Source organism: Drosophila elegans, unplaced genomic scaffold (assembly GCF_018152505.1).
Source record: "Drosophila elegans isolate 14027-0461.03 unplaced genomic scaffold, ASM1815250v1 contig_149, whole genome shotgun sequence".
NCBI lineage: Eukaryota > Metazoa > Arthropoda > Insecta > Diptera > Drosophilidae > Drosophila > Drosophila elegans.
The window spans coordinates 9722199-9736645 of NW_024545513.1; the positions used below are offsets into that span (position 1 = coordinate 9722199).

General features: G+C 40.4%; 1 protein-coding gene across 2 annotated transcripts in view; it reads right to left on the reverse strand.

The window, feature by feature from the left end:
* Positions 1–292: 292 nt before the first annotated feature.
* LOC108136484 (LIM/homeobox protein Lhx1) overlaps positions 293–14447 on the reverse strand; it is a 53580-nt gene continuing 39425 nt past the window's right edge. For both annotated transcript variants that reach the window (XM_017257698.2, XM_017257699.2), the window contains 4 exons: positions 12988–13178; positions 12097–12315; positions 1454–1715; positions 293–991 (listed from right to left, as the gene is read on the reverse strand). In XM_017257698.2, the coding sequence (XP_017113187.1) occupies positions 642–991; positions 1454–1715; positions 12097–12315; positions 12988–13178 (1022 nt within the window). In that variant the 3' untranslated portion in view covers positions 293–641. The remainder of the gene's footprint in view (positions 992–1453; positions 1716–12096; positions 12316–12987; positions 13179–14447) is intronic.

Here is a 14447-nt window from a genome sequence, read left to right on the forward strand (position 1 = left end):
AAAAAAATTCTCTTTATGCAGATCTTTCTTTTTTTAGACTACAGATTTTTGCATTTTGTTTTTATACACTGATACACATAAATAGTATTTTTTGTTTTAATTACAGACAAGACGTTTAGTGTTTGCTTTTAATATAATTTTTTTTAGAGTTTTTCTTTCGTTTCTTTTTTTGTTGTTTTTAAAAAAATTGTTTACTATGTGCAGCGCCCATTATTTGTTTTTTTATACATTTAAGAGAGATTTTCTTTGTCTATTTTGTGTTTTTTTTTTGTTTAGTTTTATAATTTACAAATATTTTGGCGCCGAATTGAAATACAAAAAAATAGCACAGTAATGTAATAATAATAATAATAATAAAGTATAACAAAAACAAAACGTAGCAGAGGGGGTGGGGCTTAGCCTTTGGCAAGAGCGAGACGGCACTAGAGCAATAGAGAAAAAACTAAATGTTAAAAGTTTTAACAGCGACTGGTTTAACAGAAATTCTCTCTCCCTGTCTCTCTCTCCCTCTGTATCTCTCTCTCTTTCTCTCTCTCTCTCCGGCAACATAACGATGAATAGATTCATTTCACTCTCTCTCAACATTGCCGTACGTTACGTTACGTTACGTTGCGTCACGTTGTGTTGTATTACGTATCGTATTACCAAACGAGCCCTTCATTTTGCATATTCTGCGGTTCGCTGAAATTCGCCGAGCTCATGAATTCCGGCGAATTGGTGCGGGGGCCATTTTGTTGCTGCTGCTGCTGCGTCTGATTCGCCGCTTGTTGCGCATTCTGCTGCTGCTGCTGTTGCGCCGCCTGTTGCTGCGCCACCGCTGCTGCGGCCGCCATCAAGTGCTCGGCGCTCGGGGGCGGCGGCGGTGGAGGCGGTCCGACGGCCGACTGCAGCTGCATCGGCGGACCGCCCGCCTGCCCCAGGAACGTCGCCTCCGGCGTCAGCCCGAACTCGTTCACCATCGGAATGGGTCCACTGTGGTCCATGGGGCCACCTGGGGGTTAAGAGGAAAGATCGGTCGTTAGTATGTCGATATTTTCGATATATTTCAATAACTAAAAATAAATATATATTAACATTTTTTTGTTTTAAATCTTATTTAATTTCATTTTCATCCTTTCAACTTTTCTGTTTACAGTTCTATAATATAACTGTTTCTAAAATACGACCACAAAAACGTTAATACTTTTGAGCTTTTGCGTTTTTCAAATTTATAATATTTACAATTTTGTTACAAAATATTTCTATGGAGTTCACAGTATTTTTGATCAATTTTTCGATTGCTATCTGTGGGCTAAAAACTAAAACTAAAAACTGAATCTATTGCATTTTTAATTTTTAGTTTTTAATAAATCAAATTATACTTAAATATTTTTTAAATATTTAGATAGCAAATAAATACAATGATCTCATAATATGTTGTTTTATAAAGCTCTTAAATGGGTGTTTTTCTTACCTGGCGCATTGAACGGCATCGGTCCGCCGGGGTGACCGGGGAAGTAGGGTCCGTCGTGCGGGTGGAAGGGTCCGCCGTAGCCGAACTCGAACTTGGCGTCCGCCGCGAAGTAGGGAAAGCCGGGTCCGTCGTCCAGTCCGCCGGGCGAGAGGTTCATGGGGAAGCCCCTCATTTTGCGGGCGCCGCCAAAAAAGGGCGGACGGCCCATGCTGGTGATCTGCTTCATGCGTCGCTCCTTCGACCGTTTATTTTGAAACCACACCTGGAAATGTGATAAAAATACATATGTTGGATATTAAGTAAAAGCTACAATTCAAAGAAAATAAGAAAATATAGTCTAAGATTACAGTCAATCACCGTTTTCGACCCCAAATATTATATTTTATTAACCGGAGAAATAGGTCTATGTACAATCAATTTATTAACCTCAATAGTTAAATAAAATACTCAAAAATGATAGTCTCTATATACTTTACTGGGATATATATGGTGCAATGTAAAATCAAGATATCAGCAATCCAAGCATAATGGTGTAAGACTTAAGTAATCCTTTCTTTTAAACCCCAAATATTTTATTTTATTAACCTGCCGCCTCACATTGAATAAAATACCCAAAAGTGGTAGCTATTTTAAGTAGGTAATTCTACAAATTGGAAACAAATTCGGATGGACTTCCACTGGGAAGTACATATATGATTTTCTTTGGGTATCTTATGTCTCGGTGCATCGGCTTATGCAGGCGCATGTCTAATTGTTGCTGCCCGGTGATTCTTCTGGTTCTGGAGATTCGGATTCTGATTCTGGTGGTGGCTGCGTAGCTGTGGCTTTTTTGCATTGATGCTACCGCCGCACCGGGCGGCCGTCGCAAAATTAGCCCCATTCCCCACTCCACCAGGTCCAGAACACTGAAGACTGAAGACCGAAGACAGAAGACCGAAGACAGAAGACGCGTCTCTGCAGACTTCGATGCCATTTTTACGACGTTCTGGCTGTGGGTTTTCGGTTCTTTCGGTTCTTTCGGTTCTTGGGCTTTTGGGTTCCGCGGGTCTTGGGCTTACGTTCCGGGTGCTCCAGAAGCACCGTGCCCAGCATGCAAAGTTATAAAATAAAAACATATTTCAAAAGTTTTAGTGGCACCTTTCGGGGCCGCTCTCCGCCGATCCTTTGTCCCTCGTTTGTTATTCCCATCCTTTTTATTTCCTCTTTTTTTTCTTTCGTATTTTTCTCGATTCTTTTTTTTTTGTTTTTTGCCTGCCCTGGCCCGTTTTAATATTCATATCTGGGACGCTCTTTTAATGATCTGCTGCAACTTTTTTGATTTTCTCCTGGTTTTATATATTTTTCTCAATGAAACTTTTTGATTTATGTCTTTGCGCACCGTTTTTATTTTTTGGGTTTTGTTCATTTTCTTGCTTTTTTGGCAAATAGTTTCCAATGAATTGGGCTTAGATTCTCTGGTGGTTTTTATTTTATTTTTATTTTTTTTTTTGTGTTCTGTATTTTCGATCCAGTGCAGCTGTTTGGCCGAAAGTCTTAGGAGGCAATTTGAGCGTGAATTTTAATGATGAGCGCCGTTCTGCAGTTCATTTGAATTTATGAACTCCAAGTCGGTGGATGGGGGACTAGACATGCATACAAGTCGGGGGGCCCTTCACATTTCACATTTATAAACTGACACATTCGGCGGCGCAGCGAATTTCGCTAGAAAAGCCTTTTTTTTGGGGCCTGAGAACGCGCAAGGAAACCAAGAACCGCAAAATGAAGTGAAGATTGAGCTTGGTCTTTGGGGTTTTTCGCCTTATTTTTTCCTCTTTATATTTTTTTTGGTTTCTTTATTATTTGTCGGCAAGCAGGATGCACACAAAAGGAAGTAACATGCTGTGCATAGTTGGGTCTCAGACATATAACGCATATACACCATACTCCATACACCATACCGAATCCCGATCCTGAGCCACGTTACCATCTCGAGTTCTCCGTGGAGCGTGTGACTTTATGACAGCCGCGAAGATAATCCGCTGGGAGAAGGGCAGTTCTACAAATAGAAACTCTGAGTTCGAAATTCTAATGGGAACTTGCCAAGAGCTGTGTGGCTACGCAAATCGGCAAAAAGCTAAGTTGATTGGTTTATAATTAAACAAATTTCCCTTGGTAAAAATTGATTGTTATATGGGTTTTTAAATATACGGTTTAATGTAATACCTAGCTTTTTAAAATACAACAAAATTTACCATGTGAAACGTAGCTTTTAAAAAATCAAAGAAATTTTTATAAAATCAATATTTTGTTGGTTTTATTTCTGAAAATACTAGTAATAGTTTGTATTATTATGTAAACAGTCAAGATATCCGCAGAATACCATGTAAATTATTTATGTCCTGAATTTTAGGGTTTCCTAAGTTAAGGCAACTATATCACTTTTTATGTTGCCTGCTGACAGCCCTGTTTTTAAAACCATTTATTAGCAATTGTGTATAGGCCTTTCATATGCAAAATTGCCTCAAAGTAACGCAACCCATGGCGTAATCACCTTGATAACGTCGTAAACGTGGCAAAACTCAATCCGGCAGCCAGCTAAAAGCGGCGACAAATAAAAAAACACAAAGGGAAACCAACAAAGAGCCCAGAATCCACAGAACACGCGGCTAAGCTGCCACCGCATTTCAATTACACGTAGCAATGCAGCGCAATAAATAAAAGGTGAGTCCCCCCAAACCACCCGAGCCACCCAAAACCACCCACGAACGACCCACAAAACCGCATCGAATCTACATCCACATCCACTACGAGGTTGAGCGGAGTGTTCGCTATATTTTTCCATATGCGATATTTGCCTCTGTGGGCCCTGCGGTCACATAATTTTTCATTTTCATATGCAAACCAAACAAAAGAAACAACAATAGTAGAAGAAAAAGAAAAAAACTAAAACTAAAATATGCATTTACAATAGTTTCGCATTTTTTTTTGCATTTTTTTTTCCTCTCCAGCGCAGTTTAGTTTTCCCATTTCATTGTGTTTTTTTCTCTGCGGCACATTTCCCCATTGTTTTGTTACTTCCACAAAGAAAAACAGCAACAAATGGCAAATGGAGTGCAACAAAAAAGAAAATAGCTGAGCAAAAATGTAAAACACAGATATAAACAAAAAATGCCAATTGCATGTGGGCGTCACACTGCGCGAAAAAAGGGGTTGGAGGTGTTTGTGGGGGCGGGCGTTTTTTGCGTTGCTGAAGTCTATTTTTTGGGGTTCAATATAAAAATGGAATGCCAATCGAATAGGACAGAATTGAGTTATAATATTTTGGTTCGTGCAACCATTTATATAATTCACTAATATTAACTTTCTGTCTGAATATGCTCTTCATCACTATGTAAATAATTAAGCTATATTTTTATAAGATCCATTAAATTATAATTTTCTATCGATGATATTGAATTATATATTTTGCTCTTCTATCTTTAGAACCTTGACCTTTACCAATTCTTAATAAAATGTTCTCTAAATTTTCATTTAGTATTTCCAAACTCTTGTGCACTTCATTGCAAAAATCTCCAATCAAAATTCCAGTTTACTCAACGCCAACAATTTGTTAGCTCACAGCAAATGGGCGTGAAAAGCTTTTTTCGGCAATAAATTTAAGAGAAATATTTTCCCTTGCCTTTGATTTGGTTTCCATATTTTTCTGTGTTGTATTTATTTCTTTGCTCCGGCAATGCGCTTTCGTGTGTGTGTATTTTAATTTTGGTTGTGCACTCGTTTTCGCGTTATTCTGGTATTTTTTTTTTTGGCCTGCCCTCTGGGCTTATTATGCGGATAGGATATATGATATTACGATATATCAAAATCGCATCATTTACGGTTATCATCATAACATATTTTCCTTGTTCTTGCTGTGGCGGCAAATTGTGGGCAATTTTGAAAAATGTGCGGCTAATATTTTATTTCCGCACTTGGGCACCGAAATTTGTTTCCAATTTGGAGCTTTCAACAAATTTCCGACTCAAATAAATGGAGAGAGGGACGGCCGGGGAGGGACTTAAACTGAACTAAGTTGAACACGCGGCCAGCAACATTTGAACATTTAGTTAAATTATAGGTTAGACTCTGACATAAAAGGGCAAACAACGTAGCATAATGGCCCATGGTAGCAATCACAAGGGGTCGGCCCCCAAGAACCGAATCCCTCACATAACAAAATGATTATTGCAGTGAGTGGAGTGGGACACTGAGAGAAACGAGAGCGGTATATATGCTTTAAAGTTTGTTTTACAATTCTTATTATTTCTGCTTGGAAATAAGAACTTTTAGAAAGACTCTTTGGATGTCACAAAGCAGATTAAAATGTTTTTGGTATATTATATCGATTAATATATTTTTCTCTTGACCTTATTTTTTATCTTTTATCTTTTCTATGCACTTATCTATCAAGTTCCCAACGTATAGGTAATATTTTTCGATATACAACCCTTAAAAACATTTAATTAGTTTGTTGTGTATTTAAATTAAAATATTTAAATTTTTACCTAAGCTTTGCTATACATTTTCTGAAATACTAGAATATGCAACGTTTTAATTTTGTAGAAATCAAATCCCTAAAAATAAGTATTGTGAAGCCATTTCCTCTCCGATTTTCTCGCAGTGTGCAACAGGGAGCTGGTCGGTCTCAGCACAGGGTTAACCGAGGTGTGCTCTCCTGCCTTCGTCCGCTTCCATCTGCATTGTGTTGGAAATTATAGCAAATTATGTTAAACGGCAGCGCGTTTGGCCTCCCACCTGCCCCTCCCCCATTTTTTTTTTGTTGCTCATTTCGCCGATTGAGCGATGAGGGGGTGGACCAGGGGTCATATAACATGTATATATATATATATATATATACACTCGAATATATCCCATCTAAATGCGATCCTCCGAAAGAGGCATCCAAATGTGTGTCACGTTTCTGGTTGCCTTTGATTGATATGATTGGTTGTGGTGCGATTTGTGATTGGCGATTGGCGATTGAGATCCGAGAGCTTTGCGTTCGGTACTTCATTCGATATTAGCCCATTGTTTTGTGGCTACCATTTTCTGGGCCCCCTTTTTCTTTGGCTATTTTGTTAAATTAGTTTGCTATGATGCGGCAAGATTTGTTTGTTATTTTGTTTGGATTGCCTTTTCATGTTATTTTATTGTTGTTGTTGCTGCTGCTACTCTCCGCTTAATTGCCAAAAACAATGGTTCAACTTTGGTTGGCTTTTTTCCCCCACAATGGTAGCAAACGAAGTCGGCAATAACAATTTTTAAAGCTAATCAACGGCGGCATTCAAGACCAACAAAGTTCAGGCCAAAGAAAACCGAATATAATCTGGGCTGGTGTTAAGATCAAAGGGCATTTCCTGGAATTATATGGTAGCTTTGGCACCATTGTAATCTTAAGTCAAAATTAAGATTTATAAACAGAGTTAGGTTCTTTACTTTTGACCTATACTTCAACATTAATATTATTTATTCATTTAGTCATGTATTTTGGTAAAGAAGTTTAAACTAATATAACTTTTTATGATCGACAGTCATTGTTCTTTGGTTTACTTTGTATCTCAAGAGTATCAATTTTATTTACATGCAACCAATTGACCGATTCATTATTCCATTTGAAGGCCGACCCAAAAAAAAAAAATGATATATGGCTTATTAGCCAAGCAACTACCATGTAATGGATACAGAAGATGTGGGCTCGAAATAAGATGAGCCGAGACAATCCTTTTTGGACAGACCTCCGATGGCGATGGCGATTGCGATGATTACGATGACCTCAAGCACTCGCAGATGATTTGCATTTATCGAGGGGCTGGCGTCACGCCCTCAAGTCAACATATCGATGACTACCGCTTGTTCGCTCGTTTTACCCCATGTTTCTCAGTGTGTTTTTGCTTCTTCGGCCCGATGATGATGATTTCGGTGAGGCGTGAATTGGCCTCGAGTAAGAGTTAACAGATAATTAACTTCTTCTTTTTTCCATCTGTATCTCAGGTGGATCGCTCCCTTCTGGCCTTTGTTTTTTCCCATAGTTTAGTAGGTGTTACTGAGGAGGAGAGCTCCTTGCATGACCCAGCACATTTGTGGGTTTCGATTTCGGGTTATTTTTCTTTTTCGGTCACCATTTTTTTTTTTTTTTGTTTTTTTCCTCTTTTTCGGAGTTTTTGGTAGCTCCGGCGCCTCAATCGAAATTAATAGCAACTTGATGAGTTGTTGAAATTATAATTCGACCCACCCCCTCCCCGCCCCACGAATCATTTGCCGAGTCACGGGCAAGAGGGCGCCCCGACTTTGACTACTAAACCATGTTGAAATAAATGCGTTAAATTAGCCCCTTGTGAATGGTTCAATCGCCGACTGGAGCAGTTTCTTTTCAAGTTCTGCGGTTGCCGAACTTGCAGTTGGCTGGCCCACCGAAACCAAAACGATTTCCGCTCAATTAATAAAAGCCCAGCTCAGATCTTTGACTAATTAGTTGGCCATAAAACAAAAACGAAAACTCTACACAAATGGGAGCCCCTAAATTTGTCAACTTCCGACGCTCCGAAAGATACCAAATAAAATATATACAATATAAAAAGTATAAATCTTGCGATGAATGAAAAGAAGAAGAAAAAAATAAGAAAAAATTGTAAAAAAAAAAAAAAAGGGGCGAGCGGACAAATGCAAATCACGGCTGGAAATGCTCTCGAATATGTTTTCTGTTGACAAATAAACGCCTCTGCATGTCGGCGCGACAGCACTTGACAAATGTCCGGCTCGCATCCGCATCTGTATCTGTATCTGAGTATCTCAGTGTATGAGTATCTCTGTATCTGCGTATCTTTGTATCTCGGAGTCGCTGGCGCCAAGCTCAGCGCATGCCACATTAAAAATTTGTTTAGCTGCCGCTCGCGCTCCGTCGACTGTGTGATTTTGGCCCCCTACTTCCCATTCGTTTATTTGTTTATAATTTTTTAAAGCTTAAATGGAGCGAAAGAAACCCGAAAACGAAAGAGCCGCCTCTGACCCTAGAGATACCCCCCTTTTGGGGACCCCCCCCTTTCGCAGGCCATTCCCCTTCTGAAACAGGTTGACTTCTGTCTCGGTCACTTCCCATACGAAAGCCGTGGCCATAACTCTTCGGAACGCATTTGGTTTTATGTCTGGCTATGGTAGTTATGTTGTTTAGATATGCCGGAAAATCCACCTATCTATCAGTTATACAAATGTTTTATGGCCTTTCTCATGGGAATGATTTGCAGTGGGTTTCTCAGATGCCAAGCCAAAATCTTGAAAAAGCTGAAGTTGTAGTATTTTTTTTATACCAATAAACATTCTTTTTCGTAAGCAAAACCATGTCGAAATTATAAGCTGATATGTAAAATGGACAACTTGTAAGCGACTACAAATGAATTTTGAAATAAGTATTGAGTATATAAAAAGAATCCTTAAAAAATACTTATTAAAACCAATAAATCATTTTTTTTTAAGTCTAGCTTATATACAAATTTATAATTGTGTTAAAACGAAAATGTAAAATGTTTCTATAGTTGTCGATTGGTACTGGTCAAGTTTTTGATCTATTTTGCTGTGGTTACGCTTTGCCTTTGCCCCCGAGTTCACTTCTTTTATGTCAAAGTTCAAGACAAGCCAAAGATGGGGTGTGGGGGCGGATGGGGGGCGGATGGCGGAGGGGGTTAGCCAACAACGACGGGCATATTGTTTGTGTTGGCGCCCAACGTGGGGCCCAACTTCTGTCCCGTGGCGCGGCCATTGCCCCTCTCCCGCCTTCCGCCTCCCCCTCCGCCGCCCACCGCCTGTGTGTCGGCAAAAGTTCTTAAGAAGTTTTTGTGTCATGCCCTCAGGTTGCTGCTGCTGCTGCTGCTGTTGCTGTTGTTGTAAAATTTATTATAAAACTCACAGCGGGCGGGCGCCCAAGAGAAAGATGGGCCCCGAGAGTTGTACAAATTTTCTCGTTGACATTTGTGGCGGGGTAAGGAAAATGAAGAGAGAGAGAGAGAGAGAGAGAGAGATTCCCCAAACCCAAACCCAAGTCCAAATGCAAATCTACATCCACATTCACATCCATATCCAAACCAATTCCCATTCCCATTCCCATAACTCATCCCGCTGCTCTTGATGAGCTGACGAACTCCCGAAGTCATCGCTTTGATGGGGATCGAGTTACTCAAAGTCGTTTCCCCAGAAATCAGCTGGAAGCTGGCTATATCTATGTTTATATATCTGTGGTATGACACACAGTCATTCGATACGCTTGATATTGGTGGAAGGCATACAACAAAAGCATACAGCACACTCAAAAATAAAGAGTGCAGCCTTAATGAAGATGCAAATGTATCTCCAACTGCCGCTGACAGCCCACAGATGTCCCCCTTTGCCACGGTTTCTCGGGCAGATTAAGATTTGTTTGGTGCCTCCTCTTCAACTTGTTGGCATTTGTCACTTTCGTTTAGTTGTGAAGAGGGACCCCAAAGAGGTGTTGATTGTGTCACACTTGTCGCCTCGGCAACGAGCGAAAGAAATCGGGAGGAGCGGACAAGAAACGAATGCCGCCTAAATATCCTTTAACTGTAACTGATGACACATCAAAGGCCAGCGACCGAGGCCCAGAACACCGAACACCGAACACAGAGCTCAGAGAATCCGAATCGAATCGAACCCGTGCCCATCTTTAAGTAAAGTCCCGGCTAAGTGCTCATGGGATCGGAATTTGGGTATTTCGAGTGCCTCCGATCGCGTGGTGAGCCATGAAACACAATGGAACAACAGCTGGAGGAGAGTGCGGAAAATGTGTAGTCGACGACTAGTAACCTGTTGAAAATTCGAGCAAGGTACCCCTTAGCGAGGCGAAAGAAAAGCCAGCATAATGATGTTGTTGCGGTCAGATCATATAGAACATATGCTGCGGATATCCTTGACAGGTCAAACGAACAGCTGCCTAACGATGGGAAAAGGATTCGAAAGGTGATCGCAACCTGAAATTTAGGAATAAGGAAAACTGGGAGGGACTTAAACTTAGAGATCTGTCAGCAACAAATTTGTAATGAAAAGGTGAAAGGTGATGGTATAGTTATTGAAGTGCTCTTAGGAATATACATTACAAAATTGTACTAAATCCTTCATCCAAAAATGCAGTTAACAGTTGCTTTTTATAAACCCTTTGGTTTGTTTTGCTTTTATATAAAAATTTAAGTAGAAAGTTAAAAACTTAAACGTTACTGCATTGCCTATCCAAATCCTATTTTTTAAGATCGGCTTAGCACAAAGGTTTTTTTAATCTCCTTAGCAGCAATTATGTTTCTACTTTAGCAACACTTCCTCAATTAATCTAGGGGGCCCCAGATAATGTTTACCCACTTTCTGGCCGCCTATTTAATAAGCTCAATTTGTTAAGCCATTATTCTAATCCCATTACGTAACTTCAAGCCCTGATTTTCTTGCAATTTTCCCGTAATCGCAGCATTGCATGTTAGTTAACATTTTTTAGCCTTTCTCAGCGCTACTCTTTAATTTTCAGTAATTTTTGCGCATTTATTATTCCGTTGCATTACTTTTTTTTTTTTTGTTTTGCATTTTTTGGCAAATTGCTCTTTGTTGGCTATTATTTGTTATTTTTGCTTTTTTTGGGCGCATTGAACTTCCGTTTTTAATGCGCTGCCACGCCCACATGGCGACTGCGTCCGCCCTCGTTCCGACATTAATTTTATTTTTATTTGTATTTGGTTTGTTGCTTTTACTGGCCGTGCAATGAAGCGTTGCAAGGCGGCAACGGCAACGTTGAAAAATCGCGTCCGACTATTTTTTATGATTTCGTTTTTTTTTTTTTTTTTTTTTTTTTTTTGAGTGGCGGGGGCTGCGGCGTTGACCGCGTTTGCTTTAGTTTAAACATTTGCCAGTCAAAGCGCGCTTAATTTATGCCTTTTTTATGCTGATGAAACGCAGACGGACCGCTCGACGACGCTCCACTCCACTCCACACTCGAAAACCCAAAGAATACTACAGCTTGGAGGTCGCTGGTGGAACTACGATGAACACAAAGTCGCCAGCTATGGAAATGGAATCGTTAAAGTAAAGCAGAAACACCCAAACATCTCGGACTCTTCCGCTTGGGATTGCACTTGCCTTTTTCAATGGAAGGCAGGCAGTTCATGACTTCACCAATTTAAATTCATTTCTCGCTGAGTTTTATGGGTTTTAGATGGGATGTATTTTAACTGAATGTAATATAGGAAAACTAAGTTCAAGAGCTATATTTTAATATTACGCAGTTTTATCTGTAAATAAAATCCTATATAAAATCGGAGTATAAAATCTTAAATTATAATTAGTAGAAAATTTACGAAAGTGATTCCTCTTATATTGGTTAATTTGGGAATCAAACTTTGATAAATACGATTTTTAGATAAAAATAAAATATAAATCACATTGGTTTTATCTTAAATACTTTCCCCTTAAATTCTCCCCTTGTTTATGATTTATTTTAGGGAATGTGATTAAATAGATTGCTCAATTTGTGGTGACTTGAACTTGTATGTAAATATACATTCTCTCCATGATTATCATCTAATATCATAATATCTGTGTATCCTAGTGCCAGGTGGACTGAGACTGGAACCCGGACTCACCTGTATGACGCGCATGGGCAGGCCGGTCTCCTTGGCCAGTTGCTCCCTGATGTGGCGTGTCGGCTTCGGCGTCTGATTGAAGGCCGTCTTCAGCACCTCCAGCTGCTTGGCCTTGATGGTGGTGCGCGGACCGCGTCGCTTCGATCCGTTGGCATCGTCGGGACTTTTGTTCTCCGCCTGGGAATCGCCGCGTCCGTCCGGATCGCCGTCCAAGGAGCCCTGCGATCGAGCGAGATGGTTATATATATATGGTATACTATACTATACTATACTATATGGCATATGCTGCACACAATGCCGTTCCTCATAATCGTTTGCCAATCATTAATCAAAGCGAGTGTGGAACTTGGAGTGTGGGGCAGTAGAGGTCCCAACAATGCCACCTAACCGAGCGATCATCAATGCCCGAATTGCCGGTCTTATTGTGACGATTACTCAAATACCCTTTAAACTGAGTGATCAACTATCGTGAAAGTTTAGCTAATACAATGACTATGAAAATATTGTTGGACATTATCATATGATTAACTATAAATTGTCTGTTTTTTTATGACGACTATTCAAATACTCCTTAAGCTAAGTGAAGTTATGGGTTAAGTTCAAGCTGTATTAATTTGGAACTAGGTCATATAATGATAATATGAAGAACTAGACAATATGTATTATTGTTATTTTCCAGAAACAAGCTACTGATATCCCTACTGTTTAGCTACCCTAAATCGAGTTATGAGAATGTAATGAGAAATATTAATTAGCAAACAATAATTAATGAGTAACCCAAACGAATTGCATTGTGAGATAACTCTCTTGCATTGCACTAACTACAGGGTAGCACGCCATTCATTACTTGGGTGAAAAACGAGGAAAACAAGTTAATGATGCTCCTCTTACCTGATCGGAATCGTCATGGGTATTTTTGCTATCGGTGCTCATGCTTTGTACTGATATATCCGATGTGCCCAGAGGTCCGCCCGCTGAGTCGGGTCCGTTCGGCCCCAGTACGCCCAATCCGAGGGCCGTGGCCCGCAAATGCGGCGGATCATCGTCGTCATCGTCTTCGCTCGCCGAGCCCATTAATGAATCTGTAAGAATCAGTGGAAATCCGAGGTGAGAGTGACGCCTAAACAAATTGCTGGGCTTTTGGTTTTGAGGAGAGAGAGGGTAGAAGAAGTACACTCCACTCCACTACACTCCACTCCACTCCACTTAAAATACAATTGCAATAAATAATATTTGTGCTGGGCTAAGCCCGTAACGACGCTGGAATTGGGTTTATTTTTGGGTCACGTGTCGCCATTTCATGGTCTAAGTAGTCTAACTATAGCTCCCTTAACTGGTGTTCGGGTCACGTGTCAACTGCAGTTCCTGTTTGCCTCCCCGCCTGATTTCTATATAAGTTGATTAGGCCGGGGGGGTCTTATCTCTGCCAGAAAAGTGAAAGGTTCTCTGGTGCAGACTTGAGCTCTGGGCCATGCAAAATGCTGACACGCGCTCATCCGTTTCTGTTCGGTTCGCGATAAGAGGAAAACGACCTTCGAAACGTGTCACTCAAAAAATACTTCGCTGTCGTTTCCATTGTTTTGGTCCTTGGTCTTGGTTTTGGGCTCGGGAAATCTGTGCGGGAAAACCCTTGGGGAGCACCTGACAGAAAAGCGCAGAGAAGAGCGTTCCCCGAGGGACAGTTGCCAGAAATAAATTACACTTTATTATGCATAATCTAATCCGCACCAGATGCAACCCAAGGGGGTTGCCCAACGATCTCAGTGACTCTCTGCGATTCTGCAATGCTGTGATGCTGCGCTTCCAGTCCCATCTGGCACCTGTCACATCGACTGAATCTGGAGAAGCTCTGGCGGAGAAGAGCTTAGCGCATCCCGAGATGAGAGATGGAATGGGATGGGATGCGATGGGATGAGTTGAAGTCTTTGGCCTGATGGGATGAGTGGAGATGATGATGAGATTCCAATTCCAGCGATTTAAATGCGGAATCATCGCCAGACGACTGTGAGTCAGTCTATGGGGGGTAGCTTTCGAATTAGATATCCGTGCTGGTACAGCAAAAGAACTGACAAGTTGCACTTTTTTTTTTGCTCTACAGGCAAAGAAATATCATAGGAACTTGGCTTTTATTCTGCTTAATTTGTAACTTATTTATTTTCTTGATCATGTATAGATTTTAGTATTAAAAATCACTGTCTATTATTGTGGATTTTCTTTATGCAACTTTAGTTTTTATGTACTCTTTTCATAAAACCATATTTGTGTCTAGAGAGTACACCCATTTTTCAGCCAGCTATAGCGCAAAAGAAGTACAAAATTCTTTTTGAATAGAAACTTCCCACCATCTGGGT